At 45.4% G+C, this 22,579-nt stretch overlaps 1 protein-coding gene across 1 annotated transcript; it reads left to right on the top strand.

The window, feature by feature from the left end:
* Window positions 1-13,613: 13,613 nt before the first annotated feature.
* On the top strand, window positions 13,614-14,165 carry LOC129856785 (platelet-activating factor acetylhydrolase IB subunit alpha1-like; the record flags this gene model as incomplete). The annotated part of the gene is made up of 1 exon (XM_055924498.1): window positions 13,614-14,165. A coding segment is annotated over one exon (333 nt), but the record flags the coding sequence as incomplete, so codon positions are not given.
* Between the last annotated feature and the right edge of the window lie 8,414 nt (window positions 14,166-22,579).

The following is a 22,579-nucleotide window of genomic DNA, read 5'->3' on the forward strand; positions in this document are numbered from 1 at the left end:
ATCTAAGGGCTATAACGGGAGCTTTCTAGAACGCCATCCTGAGGTCTGTCTTGCGTCATGGCGAATGGTGGAAAGGGAGGACACCACGTTCCGAGCCTATTTATAAGGCCTCAGATCTGCCTAGCAACTCCATTCCAATTCTCACTATTTGCTGACATCCAGGGGAAGGCGTATGCAGTGCATCTCAACCAATAGAAGACAGGCCAATTAATAAACTGACCTCAGAACAGCTTGCAGATTTCAGATTTCTCACTTCCTCATAGGAAAATTGCTCCAACTCGAGTTCTGTTTTACTCACAGATATAATTCAAACGGTTTTAGAAACTAGAGTGTTTTCTATCCAATAGTAATAATAATATCCATATTGTACGAGCAAGAATTGAGTACGAGGCAGTTTAATTGGGGAACAAATTTTTTACAAAGTGCAAACAGCACCCCCTATTGACAAAAGGTTAAAGAAAAGGCATGTGGAAGAAGGTACTCTGGTCAGATGAGACTAAATTTGAGCTTTTTGGCCCTCAAGGAAAATGCTATGTCTAACACCTCTCATCACGCCGAAAACACAATCCCCACTTTTTTCATCGGCAGGGACTGGGAAACTGGTCAGAATTGAAGGAATGATGGATGGGCGCTAAATACAAGGAAATTCTTGAGGGAAACCTGTTTCAGTCTTCCAGAGATTTAAGACTGGGACAGAGGTTCACCTTCCAGCAGGACAATGACCCTAAGCATACTGCTCAAGCAACGCTCAAGTTGTATAAGGGGAAACATTTAAATGTCTTGGAATGGCCTAGTCAAAGCCCAAAGCCTAATCCAATTGAGCATCTGTGGTATGACTTAAAGACTGCTGTACACGAGCGGAACCCGTCCAACTTGAAGGAGCTGGAGCAGTTTTGCCTTGAAGAACGGGCAAATATCCCAGTGGCTAGATGTGCCAAGCTTATAGAGACATACCCCAAGAGACTTGCAGCTGTAATTGCTGCAAAAGGAGGTTCTACAAAGTATTAACTTTGGGGGGGGGGGGGGTGAATAAGTTATGCACACTCAAGTTTTCAGTTTTTTTTGTCTTATTTCTTATTTGTTTCACAATAAAACATATTCTTAATCTTCAAAGTGGTAGGCATGTTGTGTAACTCAAATGATACAATCCCCCCAAAAATCAATTTTAATTCCAGGTTGTAAGTCAACAAAATAGAAAAAATGCCAAGGGGGGTGAATACTTTCGGCAAGCCACTTTATTGAAAACCAGAAAATAGTACATAGAAAATATAAATATGTTGGTTTATTATTTTCCCATCATCATCCACTGCATGTGAATGATAAACATAATTCACTGGATAACTTCCAATTACTCAACTATCATTATGCCGTAACAGAGGAAACATTATTATGGAAATGAGTAATGAGCATTCTTTTTGGACAGGACTAAATTTCAAAATGTTAGTTCCTGTTTTATTGTTCGTTCTGAATGTGAACCTGGCCTCATTCAACGTTCTCCTAAGTATTTCCAATCTGCTGTTGTCCTATAGCGTCCCCTCTAGAGATCCAGGAGGAACAGCAGTCCCATACAGATGACCAGCAGTAGAAACAACAGGTCAACTCACTCTCATATAAAGTGCGCTCCTTCAACAACCAGGTGTAGTGTATCCTGGGATGCGGTTGGAGGTACAGGTGAAGGTTGTCTTGAATTCAGCTCTCACTCGACCCACATAGGACAGAACTGTTAAATCAGGTCAACTTTCCAGGGAGAGTGATTTACTCTTCACTTCATTGTTACAGCATGATAACCACTGTCGCAATGTCATAACAAAATAGCGAACATATAACACAATGCCAAATACTATGTTACTACACATATAATAAAATGTGGCTCTATGTAATTGGGAGTTAACATAATTGTTTTGGTAGTAATGGTAAGAGATTAGAGGTAGTGTTTAATGGTTTTAGGTAGTTGGATACTGACTTGGATAAGTAGATGCTGTTGAGACACTGGAAGGATCAAGGCCTCCCAGAGAGAGAGAGAGCGAGAGAGATCAAGCGAGAGCGAGAGAGAGAAAGCATAAATATATAAATATATATATATATATAAATATATATAAATATATATATATATATATAAATATATATATATATATATATATATATATATACAACTAATTTCATCAACAAAAAATAGTTTCCTCTCTTTCACAAAACAAACCGCTCCTTCATAAACCCACTTCTCCTCAACAATGGGAGATCTTTTACAGCAGAGAAGAACTCAAAATTCACTATTATTCTGGCTTTGACTAATCCTTTAAAAACAGATCTTACATCCTGCCCATATCCCGTGCCTATTTTATGTTTCCTACTCAGATAAATTGACATCTTAGTCCCAAAATAAAATGTAATAGTTGACATTTTCTTTTCTGTTTATTACTATATTGACACCCCCAATGAAAAACAATGTTATTTAAAATCTCCCCTACTGTCACGCCCTGATCTGTTTCACCTGTCTTTGTGATTGTCTCCACCCACCTCCAGGTGTCACCTGTTTTCCCCATTAGTACCTGGGTATTTATTCCGGTGTTCCCTGTTTGTCTGTTGCCAGTTCGTCTTGTCTTCTCAACCAGCGTGTTTTTCCGTGCGCCTGCTTTTTCTTATCTCTCTTTTGCTAGTCCTCCCGATTTTGACCCTTGCCTACCTTGACTCTGAACCCACCTGGCTGACCATACTACCTGCCCTGACCTCAAGCCTGCCTGCCACTCTGTACTTCCTGGACTCTGACCTTGTTTATGATCTTTTGCCTGTCCACGACCATTCTCTTGCCTGTCCCTTGGATTATAATAAATATCAGACACTCGAACCATCTGCATCCCGTGTCTGCATCTGGGTCTCGCCCTGTGCCCTTATACCTACAGCTGTAAACAAAGAGAGGCTTTATCCTCTCACACTCCGTAAAACAGTGAACAATTGTTTCTCTTTTGTTACAAAAAGGACATCCATCTCCAACATCTGAGTTAATAACAGATACAAAAGCAATAACTGCAATGATGCCATGCAAAACCATCCATTACATGTCACCAGTGCCCTTTTGTAACGGTGGCTTGTACAGTGCTCTCCATGCTGACTTTACCTTGTCACCAATACCCAGTTTTCCCCTCCAAGAAGTGTCTTTTCTATTCTTCAATTTATCTTTATTCAAAACATTGACACACCCCCTATATAAGTCTTTCCTATTCACCTCATCCAAACCCACCTCTTCCAACCCTCTCAAATTCAGTAATAATGCCTTTCTTTCTGACTCTGGGATATTGGGTGTAATCCCTATTCTTGGAAATTGTACTTTTCATCTTGTACCTTCTTCTTGTGATTATTAAGCAGAAACCACTCTTCTACTGACAGAGCCTTCCTGCAGCTTCCCGACAATTCTTTCCGACCTGACCCCCAAATGTTTAGCCACCCGTCCTCCATCCATTAAGCTGGGCCCAGCCATGACCATTAACAGTTTTAGGGTGATGATTTTCCCTTTCACCAGAATTTTGGAGAAATGTGGAACAGCTGCAGTTGTACAAACCAGTCTTGCCCCATACACCAGAGGTTCCTCCAGCAGCCAATGCACTGACTCCGCTGGAGTGCTTCTGGACACCTTCATTATGCTCCAAATCCTAAGAAGGCCTCTGTAAAACGGAGGTATTCCCTCCCTAGAAATCTGGCTACTATCAAACAAAAGCGAAGCCTTCTTTAAACCTAATCCCGACCTTCTGTAATACAAGACCTGTCACCCCTCTCCAAACCACATTTTCCAGTCCATAAAGCAACCTTTGAATAAACTGAAACCGGAAAGCATCAGCCCTACTAGCAAGATGTACAAGACCTTGATCTCTCTCATCTTTTGACAAATACAAAACACTTTGTGGAACCCAATGATATTTATTCCAAAAGAAATCTACAACAATCACCGGTATCTTAGCCAGAAGTCCAGATGGTAGGTCTAAACATGACAACCGATGCCATAGTGCAGAGGCAACAACATTATTAACAATAATAGTACGCCCCCTGTATGACATACGAGATAACAACCAACGCCATCTCCTCATCCTCCTTTCCACTATTCCAATGTTTTCCCATTGTCCCCTCATCCCCTACATTTACATTTACATTTAAGTCATTTAGCAGACGCTCTTATCCAGAGCGACTTACAAATTGGTGCATTCACCTAATGACATCCAGTGGAACAGCCACTTTACAATAGTGCATCTACATCTTTTAAGGGGGGGGGGGGGGGCAGAAGGATTGCTTTATCCTATCCTAGGTATTCCTTGAAGAGGTGGGGTTTCAGGTGTCTCCGGAAGGTGGTGATTGACTCCGCTGTCCTGGCGTCGTGAGGGAGTTTGTTCCACCATTGGGGTGCCAGAGCAGCGAACAGTTTTGATTGGGCTGAGCGGGAACTGTACTTCCTCAGTGGTAGGGAGGCGAGCAGGCCAGAGGTGGATGAACGCAGTGCCCTTGTTTGGGTGTAGGGCCTGATCAGAGCCTGAAGGTACTGAGGTGCCGTTCCCCTCACAGCTCCGTAGGCAAGCACCATGGTCTTGTAGCGGATGCGAGCTTCAACTGGAAGCCAGTGGAGAGAGCGGAGGAGCGGGGTGACGTGAGAGAACTTGGGAAGGTTGAACACCAGACGGGCTGCGGCGTTCTGGATGAGTTGTAGGGGTTTGATGGCACAGGCAGGGAGCCCAGCCAACAGCGAGTTGCAGTAATCCAGACGGGAGATGACAAGTGCCTGGATTAGGACCTGCGCCGCTTCCTGTGTGAGGCAGGGTCGTACTCTGCGGATGTTGTAGAGCATGAACCTACAGGAACGGGCCACCGCCTTGATGTTAGTTGAGAACGACAGGGTGTTGTCCAGGATCACGCCAAGGTTCTTAGCGCTCTGGGAGGAGGACACAATGGAGTTGTCAACCGTGATGGCGAGATCATGGAACGGGCAGTCCTTCCCCGGGAGGAAGAGCAACTCCGTCTTGCCGAGGTTCAGCTTGAGGTGGTGATCCGTCATCCACACTGATATGTCTGCCAGACATGCAGAGATGCGATTCGCCACCTGGTCATCAGAAGGGGGAAAGGAGAAGATTAGTTGTGTGTCGTCTGCATAGCAATGATAGGAGAGACCATGTGAGGTTATGACAGAGCCAAGTGACTTGGTGTATAGCGAGAATAGGAGAGGGCCTAGAACAGAGCCCTGGGGGACACCAGTGGTGAGAGCGCGTGGTGAGGAGACAGATTCTCGCCACGCCACCTGGTAGGAGCGACCTGTCAGGTAGGACGCAATCCAAGCGTGGGCCGCGCCGGAGATGCCCAACTCGGAGAGGGTGGAGAGGAGGATCTGATGGTTCACAGTATCGAAGGCAGCCGATAGGTCTAGAAGGATGAGAGCAGAGGAAAGAGAGTTAGCTTTAGCAGTGCGGAGCGCCTCCGTGATACAGAGAAGAGCAGTCTCAGTTGAGTGACTAGTCTTGAAACCTGACTGATTTGGATCAAGAAGGTCATTCTGAGAGAGATAGCAGGAGAGCTGGCCAAGGACGGCACGTTCAAGAGTTTTGGAGAGAAAAGAAAGAAGGGATACTGGTCTGTAGTTGTTGACATCGGAGGGATCGAGTGTAGGTTTTTTCAGAAGGGGTGCAACTCTCGCTCTCTTGAAGACGGAAGGGACGTAGCCAGCGGTCAGGGATGAGTTGATGAGCGAGGTGAGGTAAGGGAGAAGGTCTCCGGAAATGGTCTGGAGAAGAGAGGAGGGGATAGGGTCAAGCGGGCAGGTTGTTGGGCGGCCGGCCGTCACAAGACGCGAGATTTCATCTGGAGAGAGGGGAGAGAAAGAGGTCAAAGCACAGGGTAGGGCAGTGTGAGCAGAACCAGCGGTGTCGTTTGACTTAGCAAACGAGGATCGGATGTCGTCGACCTTCTTTTCAAAATGGTTGACGAAGTCGTCTGCAGAGAGGGAGGAGGGGGGGGGAGGGGGAGGAGGATTCAGGAGGGAGGAGAAGGTGGCAAAGAGCTTCCTAGGGTTAGAGGCAGATGCTTGGAATTTAGAGTGGTAGAAAGTGGCTTTAGCAGCAGAGACAGAAGAGGAAAATGTAGAGAGGAGGGAGTGAAAGGATGCCAGGTCCGCAGGGAGGCGAGTTTTCCTCCATTTCCGCTCGGCTGCCCGGAGCCCTGTTCTCCCCTAGGTACACTCCAAGATACGTAAACCCTCCTTTATACCATTCCAGCCCCTCTGGCAAAGCAATGATCCCTTCAGAACATTTTCCAATCTGTCAAGCACAACCTTTTCCCCAATTTACCTTTGAAGTGGATATTCCCCTAAACCGATCAACCACGAGACTCAAACTATCCACCTCTGCTTGATTTTTCACTAAAATAACTACATCAGCATAAGCTGAGAGACGAATAGGAGGAATATCCTCTGAAAGGTACGCCCCTTCAATGTGACTTCTAATGCTATTTAGTAGTGGCTCTATAGCGATGGCATATAACATTCCTGTCAGAGAACACCACTGCCTAATACCTCTACACACTTTAAATGGAGCACTCAAGCCACCGTTACCTTCCAGTACACTTTCAATGTCACCATATATATCACCCTGATCATGGCAATAAAACCAGAGCTGAAACCAAACGCCTCAAAAGTGTGCCATAAGTATTGATGTTCAACTCGGTCAAATGCCTTTTCCTGATCAATTGAAATTAGACCAGCATCCAACCCAATAGCCTTAGAGACGTCCAAAAACTCCTGAATCAGGAAAATGTTATCCCCTATCTGCCTGCTAGGTCTTATAATCAGTGCACAATAAAGCCACCGTTACCTTCCAGTACACTTTCAATGTCACCATATATATCACCCTGATCATGGCAATAAAACCAGAGCTGAAACCAAACGCCTCAAAAGTGTGCCATAAGTATTGATGTTCAACTCGGTCAAATGCCTTTTCCTGATCAATTGAAATTAGACCAGCATCCAACCCAATAGCCTTAGAGACGTCCAAAAACTCCTGAATCAGGAAAATGTTATCCCCTATCTGCCTGCTAGGTCTTATAATCAGTGCACAATAAAGCCACCGGCCTCCAGTTATTCACCTCCCTAGAGTCACCCTTTTTTGGCAGTAGGGTGAGGACAGCCCTCCTGCAGCTTATCGGTAGTAACCCTCCGGTCAAACTATTGTTAACTACTGTTAGCCAATCCTCTCCCAACATGGCCCAAAAAGACCCAAAACAGTCAATGGGAAGCCCATCAATGCCTGGTGCCCTTCCATTTTCCATGCCTTTTAATGCAGTGTATAGCTCCTGGAAAAACAATGGTTGCTCTAGCTCAACCTGAGCTAATGCAGCCAGCAGTGGGAGTCCATCAAGGAACTGTTGTGTCACTGTTTTATCCTCTTTGTACTCACACTTGTAGAGCTCAGCATAGAACTCTACTGTCCTCTTTCTAATTTCACTAGGGCTAGTGAGCTCTTGTCCAACAGCTGATTTGAGGCAACGAATAATTCTTCTTGGTCCATTCTTTTTCTCTAAACCGAAGAAAAATTTGGATTAGGCATCCATTTCAGAGATTCCCTGAAACGTACTTCTCACCAATTGTCACGTTCCTGACCTATTTATGTTAGTTGTTATGTGTGTTAGTTGGTCAGGACGTGAGGTTGGGTGGGCATTCTATGTTTTCTGTTTCTGTGTTGGTTTTGGGTTACCTGGTATGGCTCTTAATTAGAGGCAGGTGTTTGGCGTTCCTCTAATTAAGAGTCATATTTAGGTAGGCGTTGTCACAGTGTTCGTTGTGGGTGATTGTCTTCCGTGTCAGTATGTTTGTTCGTACCACACTGGACTGTAGCGTTTGTTTGTTTCGTTTCATTTCGATGTCGTCTGTTTCCTGTACGTGAGTTTATGTTTAGTTATGTAGTTTATGTTCAGGTTTCGTTCGACGTCGTTTTCTTGTTTTGTAGTTTGAAAGTGTTTTGTATTTGTTTTCGTGTTGCCATCATCGTTGTTAAATAAAAGATGGCTTATTTCCCTGAAGCTGCGTTTTGGTCTGAGGATCCTTCTCTCCTCACCTCATCTGAGGATGAGGAGAGCACAAGCCGTTACAGAATCACCCACCACGCTAAGACCAAGCGGCCAGGAAAAAATAAACGGAGTAAGGGACAGAAGAAGGAGCAATGGACATGGGAGGATTTATTGGATGGAAAAGGTGTCTACACATGGGAGGAGATCCTAGCTGGTAGAGATCGCCTCCCATGGGAACAGCTGGAGGCACTGAGGAGAGCGGAGGCTACCGGAGAGAGGAACCGGAGCTATGAGGGAACGCGTCTGGCACGGAAGCCCGAAAAGCCCGTAAGTAATTCCCAAAAATTTATTGGGGCGGGGCTAGGAGGTAGTGGGCCAAGGGCAGGTAGGAGACCTGCGCCCACTTCCCAGGCTTACCGTGGAGAGCGGGAGTACGGGCAGGCGCCGTGTTACGCAGTAGAGCGCACGGTGTCTCCTGTACGAGTGCATAGCCCAGTGCGGGTTATTCCACCTCCCCGCACTGGTAGGGCTAGATTGAGTATTGAGCCAGGTGTCATGAGGCCGGCTCAACGCGTCTGGTCTCCAGTGCGTCTCCTCGGGCCGGCATACATGGCACCTGCCTTACGCATGGTTTCCCCGGTTCGCCTACATAGGCCGGTGCGGGTTATTCCACCTCCCCGTACTGGTTGGGCAACCGGGAGTATTCAACCAGGTAAGGTTGGGCAAGCTCAATGCTCAAGAGTGCCAGTACGCCTCCACGGTCCGGTATTTCCGGCACCACCTCCCCGCCCCAGCCTAGTACCTACAGTGTCTACACTATGCACTAGGCTACCAGTGCGTATCCTGAGCCCTGTTCCTCCTCCACGCACTCTCCCTGTAGTGCGTGTATCTAGCCCGGTGCCTCCAGTTCCGGCACCACGCACTAAGCCACCTGTGCGTCTCCAGAGCCCTGAACACACTGTATCTTCTCCCCCTACTAATCCTGATGTGCTTGTCCTCAGCCCGGCGTCACCAGTGCCGGTACCTCGCATCAGGGATAGAGTAGGCTTTGAGAGTACAGTGTGCCCTGTTCCTGCTCCCCGCACTAGTAGGAAGGTGCTTGTCATTAGCACGGTGCCTCCAGTTCCGGCACCACGCACCAGGTCTACAGTGCACCGTATCCGGCCAGAGCCATCCGTCTCCCCAGCGCCATCTGAGCCATCCGTCTCCCCAGCGCCATCTGAGCCATCCGTCTCCCCAGCGCCATCTGAGCCATCCGTCTCCCCAGCGCCATCTGAGCCATCCGTCTCCCCAGCGCCATCTGAGCCATCCGTCTCCCCAGCGCCGTCTGAGCCATCCGTCTGCCATGAGCCTGCAAAGCCGCCCGTCTGCCATGAGCCTGCAAAGCCGCCCGTCTGCCATGAGCCTACAGAGCCATCCGCCAGACAGGAGCCGCTAGAGCCGTCAGCCAGACAGGAGCCGCTAGAGCTGTCAGCCAGACAGGATCTGCCAGAGCCGCCAACCAGACAGGATCTGCCAGAGCCGCCAACCAGACAGGATCTGCCAGAGCCGCCAACCAGACAGGATCTGCCAGAGCCGCCAACCAGACAGGATCTGCCAGAGCCGCCAACCAGACAGGATCTGCCAGAGCCGCCAGCGAGCCATGAGCAGCCAGAGCCGTCAGAGAGCCATGAGCAGCCAGAGCCGTCAGAGAGCCATGAGCAGCCAGAGCCGTCAGAGAGCCATGAGCAGCCAGAGCCGTCAGAGAGCCATGAGCAGCCAGAGCCGTCAGAGCGCCATGAGCAGCCAGAGCCGTCAGAGCGCCATGAGCAGCCAGAGCCGTCAGAGCGCCATGAGCGTCGAGAGCCGTCAGCCTGCCATGAGCGTCGAGAGCCGTCAGCCTGCCATGAGCGTCGAGAGCCGTCAGCCTGCCATGAGCGTCGAGAGCCGTCAGCCTGCCATGAGCGTCGAGAGCCGTCAGCCTGCCATGAGCGTCGAGAGCCGTCAGCCTGCCATGAGCGTCGAGAGCCGTCAGCCAGCCATGAGCGTCGAGATTCGTCAGTCAGCCATGAGCTGCCCTTCAGCCTAAAAAGGCTAGATACCCAGAACTGCCCATCAGTCCAGAGCTGTCTCTCTGTCCGGAGCTGCCTTTCAGTCCGGAGTTGCCCCTCTATCCTGATCTCCCTCTCTATCTTTATCTACCTCTATATTCTTATCTATCCCTCTGTATTGATTTATCTCTCTGTCCCGGTGTTGTCCTTATTGGGTATGTTATTAAGAGGATTTTGTGGGGGAGAAAAGAGGGTGGACATTCTTGGAGGGAGGAAGCTAGGATGGATTATGGTGGGGTGGGAACCGCGCCCGGAGCCTGAGCCACCACCGTGGTTAGATGCCCACCCAGACCCTGCCCTAGTCCTTGTGCTGGTGCGTCCGGAGTTCGCACCTTGTGGGGGGGGTACTGTCACGTTCCTGACCTATTTATGTTAGTTGTTATGTGTGTTAGTTGGTCAGGACGTGAGGTTGGGTGGGCATTCTATGTTTTCTGTTTCTGTGTTGGTTTTGGGTTACCTGGTATGGCTCTTAATTAGAGGCAGGTGTTTGGCTTTCCTCTAATTAAGAGTCATATTTAGGTAGGCGTTGTCACAGTGTTCGTTGTGGGTGATTGTCTTCCGTGTCAGTATGTTTGTTCGTACCACACTGGACTGTAGCGTTTGTTTGTTTCGTTTCATTTCGATGTCGTCTGTTTCCTGTACGTGAGTTTATGTTTAGTTATGTAGTTTATGTTCAGGTTTCGTTCGACGTCGTTTTCTTGTTTTGTAGTTTGAAAGTGTTTTGTATTTGTTTTCGTGTTGCCATCATCGTTGTTAAATAAAAGATGGCTTATTTCCCTGAAGCTGCGTTTTGGTCTGAGGATCCTTCTCTCCTCACCTCATCTGAGGATGAGGAGAGCACAAGCCGTTATACCAATGCCCCCTGTGCTCTGATACCCAGCAGGTCTGCCAACGCCCCCTGTGCTCTGATACCCAGCAGGTCTGCCAACGCCCCCTGTGCTCTGATACCCAGCAGGTCTGCCAACGCCCCCTGTGCTCTGATACCCAGCAGGTCTGCCAACGCCCCCTGTGCTCTGATACCCAGCAGGTCTGCCAACGCCCCCTGTGCTCTGATACCCAGCAGGTCTGCCAACGCCCCCTGTGCTCTGATACCCAGCAGGTCTGCCAACGCCCCCTGTGCTCTGATACCCAGCAGGTCTGCCAACGCCCCCTGTGCTCTGATACCCAGCAGGTCTGCCAACGCCCCCTGTGCTCTGATACCCAGCAGGTCTGCCAACGCCCCCTGTGCTCTGATACCCAGCAGGTCTGCCAACGCCCCCTGTGCTCTGATACCCAGCAGGTCTGCCAACGCCCCCTGTGCTCTGATACCCAGCAGGTCTGCCAATGTGGCTTTTTTTTCTCTTGAGGGCCTAAATATGGCCTCGATTTCCTGTGGTCTCAACCAACGTCAGGAGTTCCGTTATTTCAAACACTAGGGCGTTCATTGATCTGGTGATGTCTCTGGTGACATTCATCGTGTACTGATTACAGAATTGTTGAATCTGGATTTTCCTTATATCCCACTACTGTTGACGGGATACAAAACTGGCCTTTTGAGATCTCCACCTCTTCCAGAAAAAACATTTCCTGAAGTGAGCATCACTCAATAAATGTATATTAAAATGCCAGTATGCACTTTTGGGTTTTACAGCATTAATGAACATCACCTCTGTTATTTAACAATGATCAGAAGATCCAACTGGGGTTATCACACTTGATTTACAGACCTGAGATTGATGCTCAAAACAATAAAACCTATCTAATCTTGCCAGAGAGATGGTGTTCTCCCTCACATGGGCCCATGTGTACTGCCTCCATGTTGACTCTGTCAAATATCACACAGTTCTTGTGTTTTTATTTATTTATTTAACCTTTATTTAACCAGGTAGGCAAGTTGAGAACAAGTTCTCATTTACAATTGCGACCTGGCCAAGATAAAGCATAGCAGTTCGACACATACAACAACACAGTTACACATGGAATAAACAAAACATACAGTCAATAATACAGTAGAAAAATAAGTCTATATACAATGTGAGCAAATGAGGTGAGATAAGGGAGGTAAAGGCAAAAAAGGCCATGGCGGCGAGGTAAATACAATATAGCAAGTAAAACACTGGAATGTTAGATTTGCAGTGGAAGAATGTGCAAAGTAGAATTATGGGGTGCAAAGGAGCAAAATAAATCAATAAATACAGTAGGGGAAGAGGTAGTTGTTTGGGCTAAATTTTAGATGGGCTATGTATAGGTGCAGTAATCTGTGAGCTGCTCTGACAGCTGGTGCTTAAAGCCAGTGAGGGAGATAATTGTTTCCAGTTTCAGAGATTTTTGTAGTTCGTTCCAGTCATTGGCAGCAGAGAACTGGAAGGAGCGGCGGCCAAAGGAAGAATTGGCTTTGGGGGTGACCTGAGAGATATACCTGCTGGAGCGTGTGCTGTAGGTGGGTGCTGCTATGGTGACCAGCGAGCTGAGATAAGGGGGGACTTTACCTAGCAGGGTCTTGTAGATGACCTGGAGCCAGTGGGTCTGGCGACGAGTATGAAGCGAGGGCCAGCCGACGAGAGCATACAGGTCGCAGTGGTGGGTGGTATAAGGAGCTTTGGTTACAAAATGGATGGCACTGTGATAGACTGCATCCAGTTTGCTGAGTAGGTGACGCAACACAGCATGCCTTGTGGAGATTGAGCAATGGAGAGTTGACCCACATCAGCGGCAAAGGTATGTATACACGAAGACAACACTTTAGTACATTACATTAGAGTTGATAGTACACTACTCCTTGTTCAGATTTAAACCCTAATGGCTGCACAGACCCATGGTCCCAAGCCTGTTCCTGGGCCAAAAAGCACTTTCAGTATCAATCATTCAACATGCTTTTAAATCAAGTGGTATGAATGAAACTGCCCACCAAGTTGATGTTTGTGTCTCTGCCTCCACCAGGTTGTGGTGCTGTGGGTGGGCACCAATAATCATGGTCACACTGCAGAACAGATCTGTGGAGGCATCATGGCCATAGTCCAACTCAAAGACAAGCTGACTTTGCAGAGGACACACTGATTCTGTAGCCGCTGATGTTGTGACTTGTTTATTCAACACTCGTTGCTGTAGGATTAATATATAAGTGCCCTCTCAGAGAAGCTTGTTAGACATTTCTCTTGGCTTCTGTTCTGGAGATGTTCTCCTTGAATTCTTGTAATAAACTGAAAGGATTTAGATTAATATGATTGACTGCGCTCCGTTTTGTTCACCTGGAAAATCCCCTTTACAACCATTAACCTTTTTGATAGCACAAACTTAAATTATGAACTGCATACTTTATGGACTCCATTATCATTGCTAACCATATTGGCACATTTGTCCTTTCTAGCATGGGAATCTAGTGACTACAATGCACAGGAGGTTGGTGGGACCTTTAATTTGGGAGAACGGAGTTGTGGTAATGGCTGGAGCTGAATCAGTGGAATGCTATCACACACATGGTTTTCAGGTGTTTGATGCCATTCCATTTGCTCCATTCCGGACATTATTGTGAGCTCTTCGCCTCTCAGCAGCCTCCTGTGCTATCATGTATGTTTCCAACCACAGGGAGTGCTACCCAGGGGTAAGATGCCCAACTCCCTGCGGGAGAGGAATGCCCAGGTTAACAAGCTGGTTCAGGAGGCTGTGTCCTCTCTCCCCCACGCCTCCCTCCTCAATGTGGACCCCGGCTTGGTGCACTCGGACGGCAGCATCTCCCACCAGGACCTGTATGACTACCTCCACCTCACCCCGCAGGGCTACCAGGCTGTGTGCCAGCCGCTACACGCCCACCTCAAGGGCCTGCTGGAGAAACAGGCTGATAACTGAAGGCCAAAGACCAACTGATGGAGAACTGATGGCCAATGACCAAATGACTCACTACATCAGAGGTAAAAACACTGGTCCTGGAGAGCCACAAGAGTACAGGCTTTTAGCACATTCACTACTTTAATAAGAACACTTAGTATTTTAGTACAGCCTTTTGTTCCATCCCATGATTCAAATAATATCTAGTCCTTGATTGGTTGAATCACGTTTTATGTTTTAAATACTAGGTTGGAAGTGTAAGTAACCGACGCTGGTGATGAGAAGCAGGTACGGAGAGCCAACATATAATCAGGAACAAACGGGTAACAATACAGGCACAGCTTCAGCACACAGGTGAACAAGGACATGCGACAAGCAATGCTGCAGTAGGGAACAGAGTGGGAAATCAGACAGATATAAAGGAGGTAATGACAGAGGTGATTGAGTCCAATCGCTGACGCACGTGACGGGGAAAAGCAGGTGTGCGTACTGTTGGTGGCAGGAGTGCGTAATCCTGGGGAGGGAGAGCGGGAGCAGGCGTGACAGGAAAAAATCCTGCTCTAAAAAGGCTTTCCTGAACCAGGGTTGGTAACCACTGCACAACTCTATTCTATGGGACGATACTGTAACTTACCACCAAAATGGCTGAGTAGAAGACCACTAAGCACTAATAGGATCAAACATCTGTGTTGCTAGTCAGATTTCACTGCTTATCACCAACTGAGATTTGATTGAGCTGATTTGAGAGATTATCCTTCGCTTTAGTTTCATGCTGTATGGTGGATATGATGAATAATATGCCAGGATCTCTCCTCTGGTTGATAGATACATTATAAGAGCTTCCCCACAAAGGTTAGGAGAATCTGAAAAGCTACCATACTAAAGGTTTGTTTTGTTTCCTCTGTCAAATAACCACATTTCCTGTCTTTTTCTCTTAACTTTGAAAACATGTACAGTCCTATTGATCTGATTTGGTTACTAATAATATAATTTAAAATCCCTTTAATGGTGTCATGTGTTTAAACACGTAGACCATTCACGGAGACGGTGCAATAAGGCATCAGTTCGCTCTACTGTTAAAGCATTACTAATTTCCTGTATCTGTTTACCACCGTTGCTATTTATTTGTGAAGATTTACCCTGAATGTCTTATTTTGGCTGCACACATATGGGGAAGGGTATGGTGAATGATGAGGGCATTACAATGTAGCGCTGAGACTGGTGGGTATTTGGCTTGGATATAATACTATAGTCAGTGTGTATGGATGTCTTGTACAGTAGCTGGCTTATACTTGTCTTGCACTCTTTATTCAAAGGCAGTCACCCCACGAGACCCAAGACTCCCTATAAAAGGCTGCTTTGACTGTTTGTATATGTACTGTGTATGTAGGCCTACCAGCCTCTGCACTTGACCATGTTTGTGTTGTTGATCTTGAATGGTGATTGTCAAAATGCAGTGCATTAAAAACAATGAAAGCTTGCAGTGTGTGTGGACATTGCTTTGTTTGCAGCTTCCAACCACTGAATTGTGTCTGCATGATGGCTCTGCTAAGAAGTTTTTTTTAAACCAAAATAATTGGTTTAAACCAAAATAATTTTTAAACCAAAATAATTGACTTTTAGCTGTAGCTTGTCAAAACATCCAGTGTGTTTGATTAATGTACTCAAACTAATGGGTGCAGCAAGAGTACACTTAAACACAACAATGGAGTGATGCATTGGATTGGGATGACCAAACAGTTCTATACCTGCATGTGATGTCCTGAGCACATCCAAGATACGGTACCTGTACGAATTCATTTATGCCTGAGCAGAGAACCACAAGAGAGATGTCTAGTGACACACTGTACTGTGATGAGACATTGGGCCCACTTCTTCGTATGGTTAGTTGGCGTTGTCAGTTGTTAAAAAGTATTTATTTACCCGTTCCACCATATAGCTTCTAACATGCTCAAGAGACCAAGTGCAAATATCTGTTTTTAAGTTGGTCTTCAGAGAATCAGAGATATCATCGACATGGGGGTGAATGATCCAGCCAATCCAGCGTAGCGGTGTGGATCCCAATACCGTGACTGATTAATGGAATCCAGCAAGCATCAAACCATTATGCCGTGAAAGAATGTTCATGTCCTGTAATAGTCAATGTGAGATTTGACTAGGTGCAAACAGAACTTCTCTAACCCTTTCACACAAACTGTCATTTTAGTTTGTCCTAATCGCTTGAATGATGATCTGGGCAGCAAATTGACCGATCAGATCAATGATACTTTTATTTCCTCATTACTTTGCTAGAGGAATATTTGATCATTGTCTTAATGTTTGCCAAGGAAACGCAATCAGTGTCTGGCTGAGAGTTTCAAGCGGCCTTCAAGTCTTCAGGTGAACATTCAACCTTAAGAATGTTATTTGTTTGCTCTGATAAAGTATATTTATTGAACATAAGCCATGAAGAGTCATGAAGAGTGTTTTGCTATAGACACTTTGACAGGTCAGTATCATAAAGGGCCCTCATCCACCTGTCAGGCTGACTTCACTCATCAGTAGCAGTATGTGTAGGTAGGTGTTGTTTTGGCCAACGTCCACTCTTTCCAAAACGCTTGGCGTATATAACACAAGCCACAAGGCAGGTGTTGGTTTAGTTAGAGGCACGCGCTTCACACAACATGGCCCTTTCATCTCAGACTGAGACACACGTCTATATAAAGGGCTGAGGTAACTGCAGAGGTTAGTTGTTCATTCAGTAGTAGCTGCAGAGGTTATATTGCACATTCACAAGGATATTGTGGCCATAGGAATGGGATTAAAGATGCTAATGCTGTTCTGTGTATTGGCATTCACCGGTCAAGGACAAGGTAAAGTATGGAATATTCTGTTTGATTTACTGTTGAATGTATTTGGCTTCATCATGTACAGTGAGTTAGGTTACACATAATACAACTGCTACTGGTGTGCATTATTTGAAGTGTCTGTGAAAGCACTACATTTAACTCTTAACTCATAGGGAGTCTTATAGACAAATTGACATGTGAATTTGATTGTTTCTTTCTGATGTTTTGAGTGTTTCATGAAGCGTTGCAGACAGACATAGCCATCTCATAGTAGTTGCATACAGACATCCATCATACATTAATATTCACCATACAGACATATCCATCATACAGAAATATCCATCATACAGACATATTTATCATACAGACATATCCATCATACAGAAATATCCATCATACAGACATATTTATCATACAGACATATCCATCATACAGAAACATCAATCATGCAGAATAATCCATGCATTCGGAAAGTATTCAGACCCCTTGACGTTTTCCAGTTTTTGTTATGTTACAGCAGTATTCTAAAATGTATTAAAATGTTTTTCCCCCTCATCAATCATAAAGACAAAGCGAAAACAGGTTTAGACATTTTTGCAAATAAAATACAAATTAAAAACAGATACCTTATTTACATAAGTATTCAGACCCATTGCTATGAGACTCAAAATTGAGCTCAGGTGCAATAATGGCGCCAGAGGGGATGGCTGCTATTTTACGGGCTCCTAACCAACTGTGCTATTTTGTTAGTTTTTTCGCATTGTTTGTAACTCATTTTGTACATAATGTTGCTGCTACCTTCTCTTATGACCGAAAATAGCTTCTGGACATCAGAACATCATGACAATGATGAGACAGCCTATAGGGGGGAGGTTAGAGACCTGGCCGTGTGGTGCCAGGACAACGACCTCTCCCTCAGTGTAAGCAAGACAAAGGAGCTGATCGTGGACTATAGGAAAAGGAGGCCCGAACAGGTCCCCATAAACATTGACGGGGCTGAATAGGAGCGGGTCAAGAGTTTCAAGTTCCTTGGTGTCCACTTCACATCACAAACTATCATGGTCCAAACACACCAAGACAGTTGTGATGAGGGCACGACAACACCTTTTCCCCCTCAGCAGACTGAAAAGATTTGGCATGGGTCCCCAGAACCTCAAAAAGTTATACAGCTGCACCATTGAGAACATCCTGACCGGTTGCATCACTGCCTGGTATGGCAACTGCTCGGCATCTAACCGTGAGGTGCTACAGAGGGTAATGCATATGGCACAGTACATTACTGGGGCCAAGCTTCCTGACATCCAGGACCTACTGTATATACTAGGCTGTGTCAGAGGAAGGCCCAAAAAAGTGTCAAAGACTCCAGTCACCCAAGTCAAAGACTGTTCTCTCTGCTACCGCACAGCAAGTGGTAGCAGAGCACCAAGTTTAGGACCAAAAAGGCTCCGTAACAGCTTCTACCCCCAAGCCATAAGACTACTGAACAATTAATCAAATGGCCACCAGGACTATTTACATTGACCCCCGGCCCTTTTGTTTTTACAGTACTGCTACTCGCTGTTTATTATCTATGCATAGTCCCTTTACATATTACCTTGACTAACCTGTACCCCAGCATATATACTCGGTACCGCTAACCTCTGTATATAGCCTCGTTATTGTACGGAATTGTCTTGTGTTACTTTTTCATATACAGTTGAAGTCGGAAGTTTACATACATTTAGGTTGGAGTCATTAAAACTCGTTTTTCAACCACTTTCCAAATTTCTTGTTAATAACAAACTACAGTTTTGGCAAGACGGTTAGGACATCTACTTTGTGCATGACACAAGTAATTTTTCCAACAATTGTTTACAGACAGATTATTTCACTTATAACTCACTGCATCACAATTCCAGTGGGTCAGAAGTTTACATAGACTAAGTTGACTATGCCTTTAAACAGCTTGGAAAATTCCAGAAAATTATGTCATGGCTTTAGAAGCTTCTGATATGCTAATTGACATCATTTGAGTCAATTGGAGGTGTACCTGTGGATGTATTTCAAGGCCTACCTTCAAACTCAGTGCCTCTTTTCTTGACATCATGGAAAAATCAAAAGAAATCAGCCAAGACCTCAGAAAAAAAGTCTGGTTCATCCTTGGGAGCAATTTCCAAATGCCTGAAGGTACCACAATCATCTGTACAAACAATAGCATACAAGTATAAACACCATGGGACCATGCAGCCATCATACCGCTCAGGAAGGAGACACATTCTGTCTCCTAGAGATGAACGTACTTTGGTGCGAAAAGTGCAAATCAATCCCAGAACAACAGCAAAGGACCTTGTGAAGATGCTGGAGGAAACTGGTACAAAAGTATCTATATCCACAGTAAAACAAGTGATATATCGACATAAACTGAAAGGCCGCTCAGCAGGGAAGAATCCACTGCTCCAAAATTGCCATAAAAAAGCCAGACTACGGTTTGCAACTGCACATGGGGTCAATGATCGTACTTTTTGGAGAAATGTCCACTAGTCTGATGAAACAAAAACAGAACTGTTTGCCCATAATGACCATCGTTATGTTTGGAGAAAAAAGGGGACGCTTGCAAGCCGAAGAACACCATCCCAACCATGAAGCATGGCGGTGGCAGCATCATGTTGTGGGGGTGCTTTGCTGCAGGAGGGACTTGTGCACTTCACAAAATAGGTGGCATCATGAGAAGGGAAATTATGTGGATATATTGAAGCAACATCTCAAAACATTAGTCAGGAAACTAAAGCTTGGTCGCAAATGGGTCTTCCAAATGGACAATGACCCCAAGCATACTTCCAAAGTTGTGGCAAAATGGCTTAAGGACAATAAAGTCAAGGTATTGGAGTGGCCATCACAAAGCCTTGACCTCAATCCCATGTAAAATGTGTGGGCAGAACTGAAAAAGCATGTGCGAGCAAGCAGGCCTACAAACCTGACTCAGTTACACCAGCTCTGTCAGGAGGAATGGGCCAAAATTCCCCAAACTTATTGTGGGAAGCTTGTGGAAGGCTACCTGAAATGTTTTACTCAAGTTAAACAATTTAAAGGCAATGCTACCAAATACTAATTGAGTGTATGTAAACTTCGGACGCACTAGGAATGTGATGAAAGAAATAAAAGCTGAAAAAAATAATTCTCTCTACTGTTATTCTGACATTTCACATTCTTAAAATAAAGTGGTGATCCTCACTGACCTAAGACAGGGAATTTTTACTTGGAATAAATGTCAGGAATTGTGAAAAACTGAGTATAAATGTATTTGGCTAAGGTATATGTAAACTTCCGACTTCAACTGTATATTTTTTTAACTTTAGTTTATTTTGGAAATATTATGTTATCTCTATTTCTCAAAATACATTGTTGGTTAAGGACTTGTTAGTATGCATCTCACGGTGAGGTCTACACCTGTTGTATTCAGCATGTGACAAATTACATTTGATTTGATCCTGTTTCCATTGATCATTGTTGAGATGTTTCTACAACATGATTGGAGTACACCTATGGTAAATTCAATTGATTGGACATGATTTGGAAAGGCATACGCCAGTCCATATAACGTCCCACATTTGACAGCGCATATCAGAGCAAAAACCATCCCATGAGGTTGAAGGAATTGTCCGTAGAGCTCAGAGAGAGGATTCTGTCAATGCAGAGATCTGGGGAAGGGTACCAATAAATGTCTGCAGCATTGAAGGTCCCCAAGAACACCGTGTCCTCCATCATTCTTAAATTGAAAAAGTTTGGAACCACCAAGACACTTCCTAGAGCTGGCCGCCCGGCCAAACTGAGCAATCAGGGGAAAATTGCCTTGGTCAGGGATGTGACCAAGAACCCGATGGTCACTCTGACAGAGCTCCAGAGTTCCTCTGTGGAGATCGGAGAACCTTCCAGAAGGACAACCATCTCTGCAGCACTCCACCAATCAGGCCCATATGGTAGAGTGGCCAGACAGAAGCCACTCCTCAGTAAAATGCACATGGCAGCCCACATGGAGTTTGCCAAAAGGCACCCAAAGGACTCTCAGACCATGAGAAACAAGATTCTCTGCTCTCATGAAACCAAGATTGAAATCTTTGGCCTGCATGCCTTGTGTCACATGTGGAGAAAACCTGGCACAATCCCTAAAGTGAAGCATGGTGGTGGCAGCATCATGCTGTGGGGATGTTTTCAGTGGCAGGGACTGGTTGACTAGTCAGGATCAAGGGAAAGATGAACGGAGCAAGGTACAGAGAGATCCTTGATGAAAACCTGCTCCAGAGTGCTCAGGACCTTAGAATGGGGCCAAGGTTCACGTTCCAACAGGACACCGACCCTAAGCACACAGCCAAGATAACGCAGAAGTTGCTTTGGGACAAGTCTCTGAATGTCCTTGAATGGCCCGGACTTGAACCCGATCAATCATCTCTGGAGAGACCTGAAAATAGCTGTGCAGTGCCCCTCCCCATCCAACCTGACAGCGCTTGAGAGGATCTGCAGAAAAGAATGGGAGAAACTCCCCAAGTACAAGTGTGCCAACCTTGTAGCGTCATACCCAAGAAGACTCAAGGCTGTAATCACTGCCAAAGGTGCTATAACAAATGACTGAGTAAATGGTTTGAATACTTATGTAAATGTGATATTTCTTCTTTTTTTTTTTATACATTTGCAAAAAAAAAAAAAAAACAGTTTTGTCATTATGGGGTATTGTGTGTAGATTGATGATGGGGAAATTTTTTTTTAATCAATTTTAGAATACGGCTGTAACGTAAAAACAAAATGTTGAAAAAAATCAAGGGGTCTGAATACTTTCCAAATGCACTGTACATATCCATTCTGATCAACCTTTCTCTCTCTCATCCTCTCTACCAAGGGATTCCTGAAACTGATGAACAACGTTACGGTGTCAGTGCCGCTACAGGTATAGTGTAGTACCCAGGGAGAGTTGGAGACCAGATCAACCCCCCCAGACACCATGACAGACTGTGTGACTGTAAGGGTGAGTGATTAGGAACTCAGTGCTATTTGTCCAGTAAGTGGATACAATCCTAGCCTGCTTGTCACTCTGTTTCTGACAGCCCATGATAGTAATGTTTTTGGATGTCAAATGGTTGGCAGAAACTGAATGGTACTCAGACTAATACAGCAGTTTGCTTTGTGTCACTCAGGGAGGAGGAGAGAGGGTTTGAGTGGAGGCTGCCTCTGCCAGGAATCCTACCGCAAGCCCAGGAAGGCTTGTGAGTAGTCCTGTGTTTCTGTAACACTAACAGCAGTACATTGAAGAGTTTCTACAACACTTGTTACCATGGACGCTCCCAAAGTCACCAATCTGTGTATCTCTCTCCCATCCTCTCTGACCTATACGCAATCCAGTTGTGGCAATGTGCCTAAGGAAAGGATTCCAGAATCATTGGAAATGCCAGAAGATCATGGAAATGGTAGAGATGTCAAAGGGTGATCAAGGCAAAAACTTAATGAGTATCCCAATTTAAAGAGTTGACCTTTAATAACTACTTTATAAACCTTGTAACCATGTTTCGTAATCTCATGTTGCTTTCTCAAGAAATATGACTAGTTTAAAAAATATATATATATTATATAATTATAGTCCTTTGTAATACCTTTTTTTAATGTGTATGTGGAGTGATTTCCAATGTATTATTTTAGCATTTTATCATTAGATTTTATATTTCCTTTTGCGTGTATCATGCAACTCTAAATCCCTCTGTTGCTACTTCATTAGATCCACATTATTTCTGTGTTTTACCCCCTTTTCTACCCGATTTCGATCTTGTCTCACGCTGCAATTCCCCAACGTGCTCGGGAGGG

Source organism: Salvelinus fontinalis, chromosome 6 (genome assembly GCF_029448725.1).
Source record: "Salvelinus fontinalis isolate EN_2023a chromosome 6, ASM2944872v1, whole genome shotgun sequence".
Lineage (NCBI taxonomy): Eukaryota > Metazoa > Chordata > Actinopteri > Salmoniformes > Salmonidae > Salvelinus > Salvelinus fontinalis.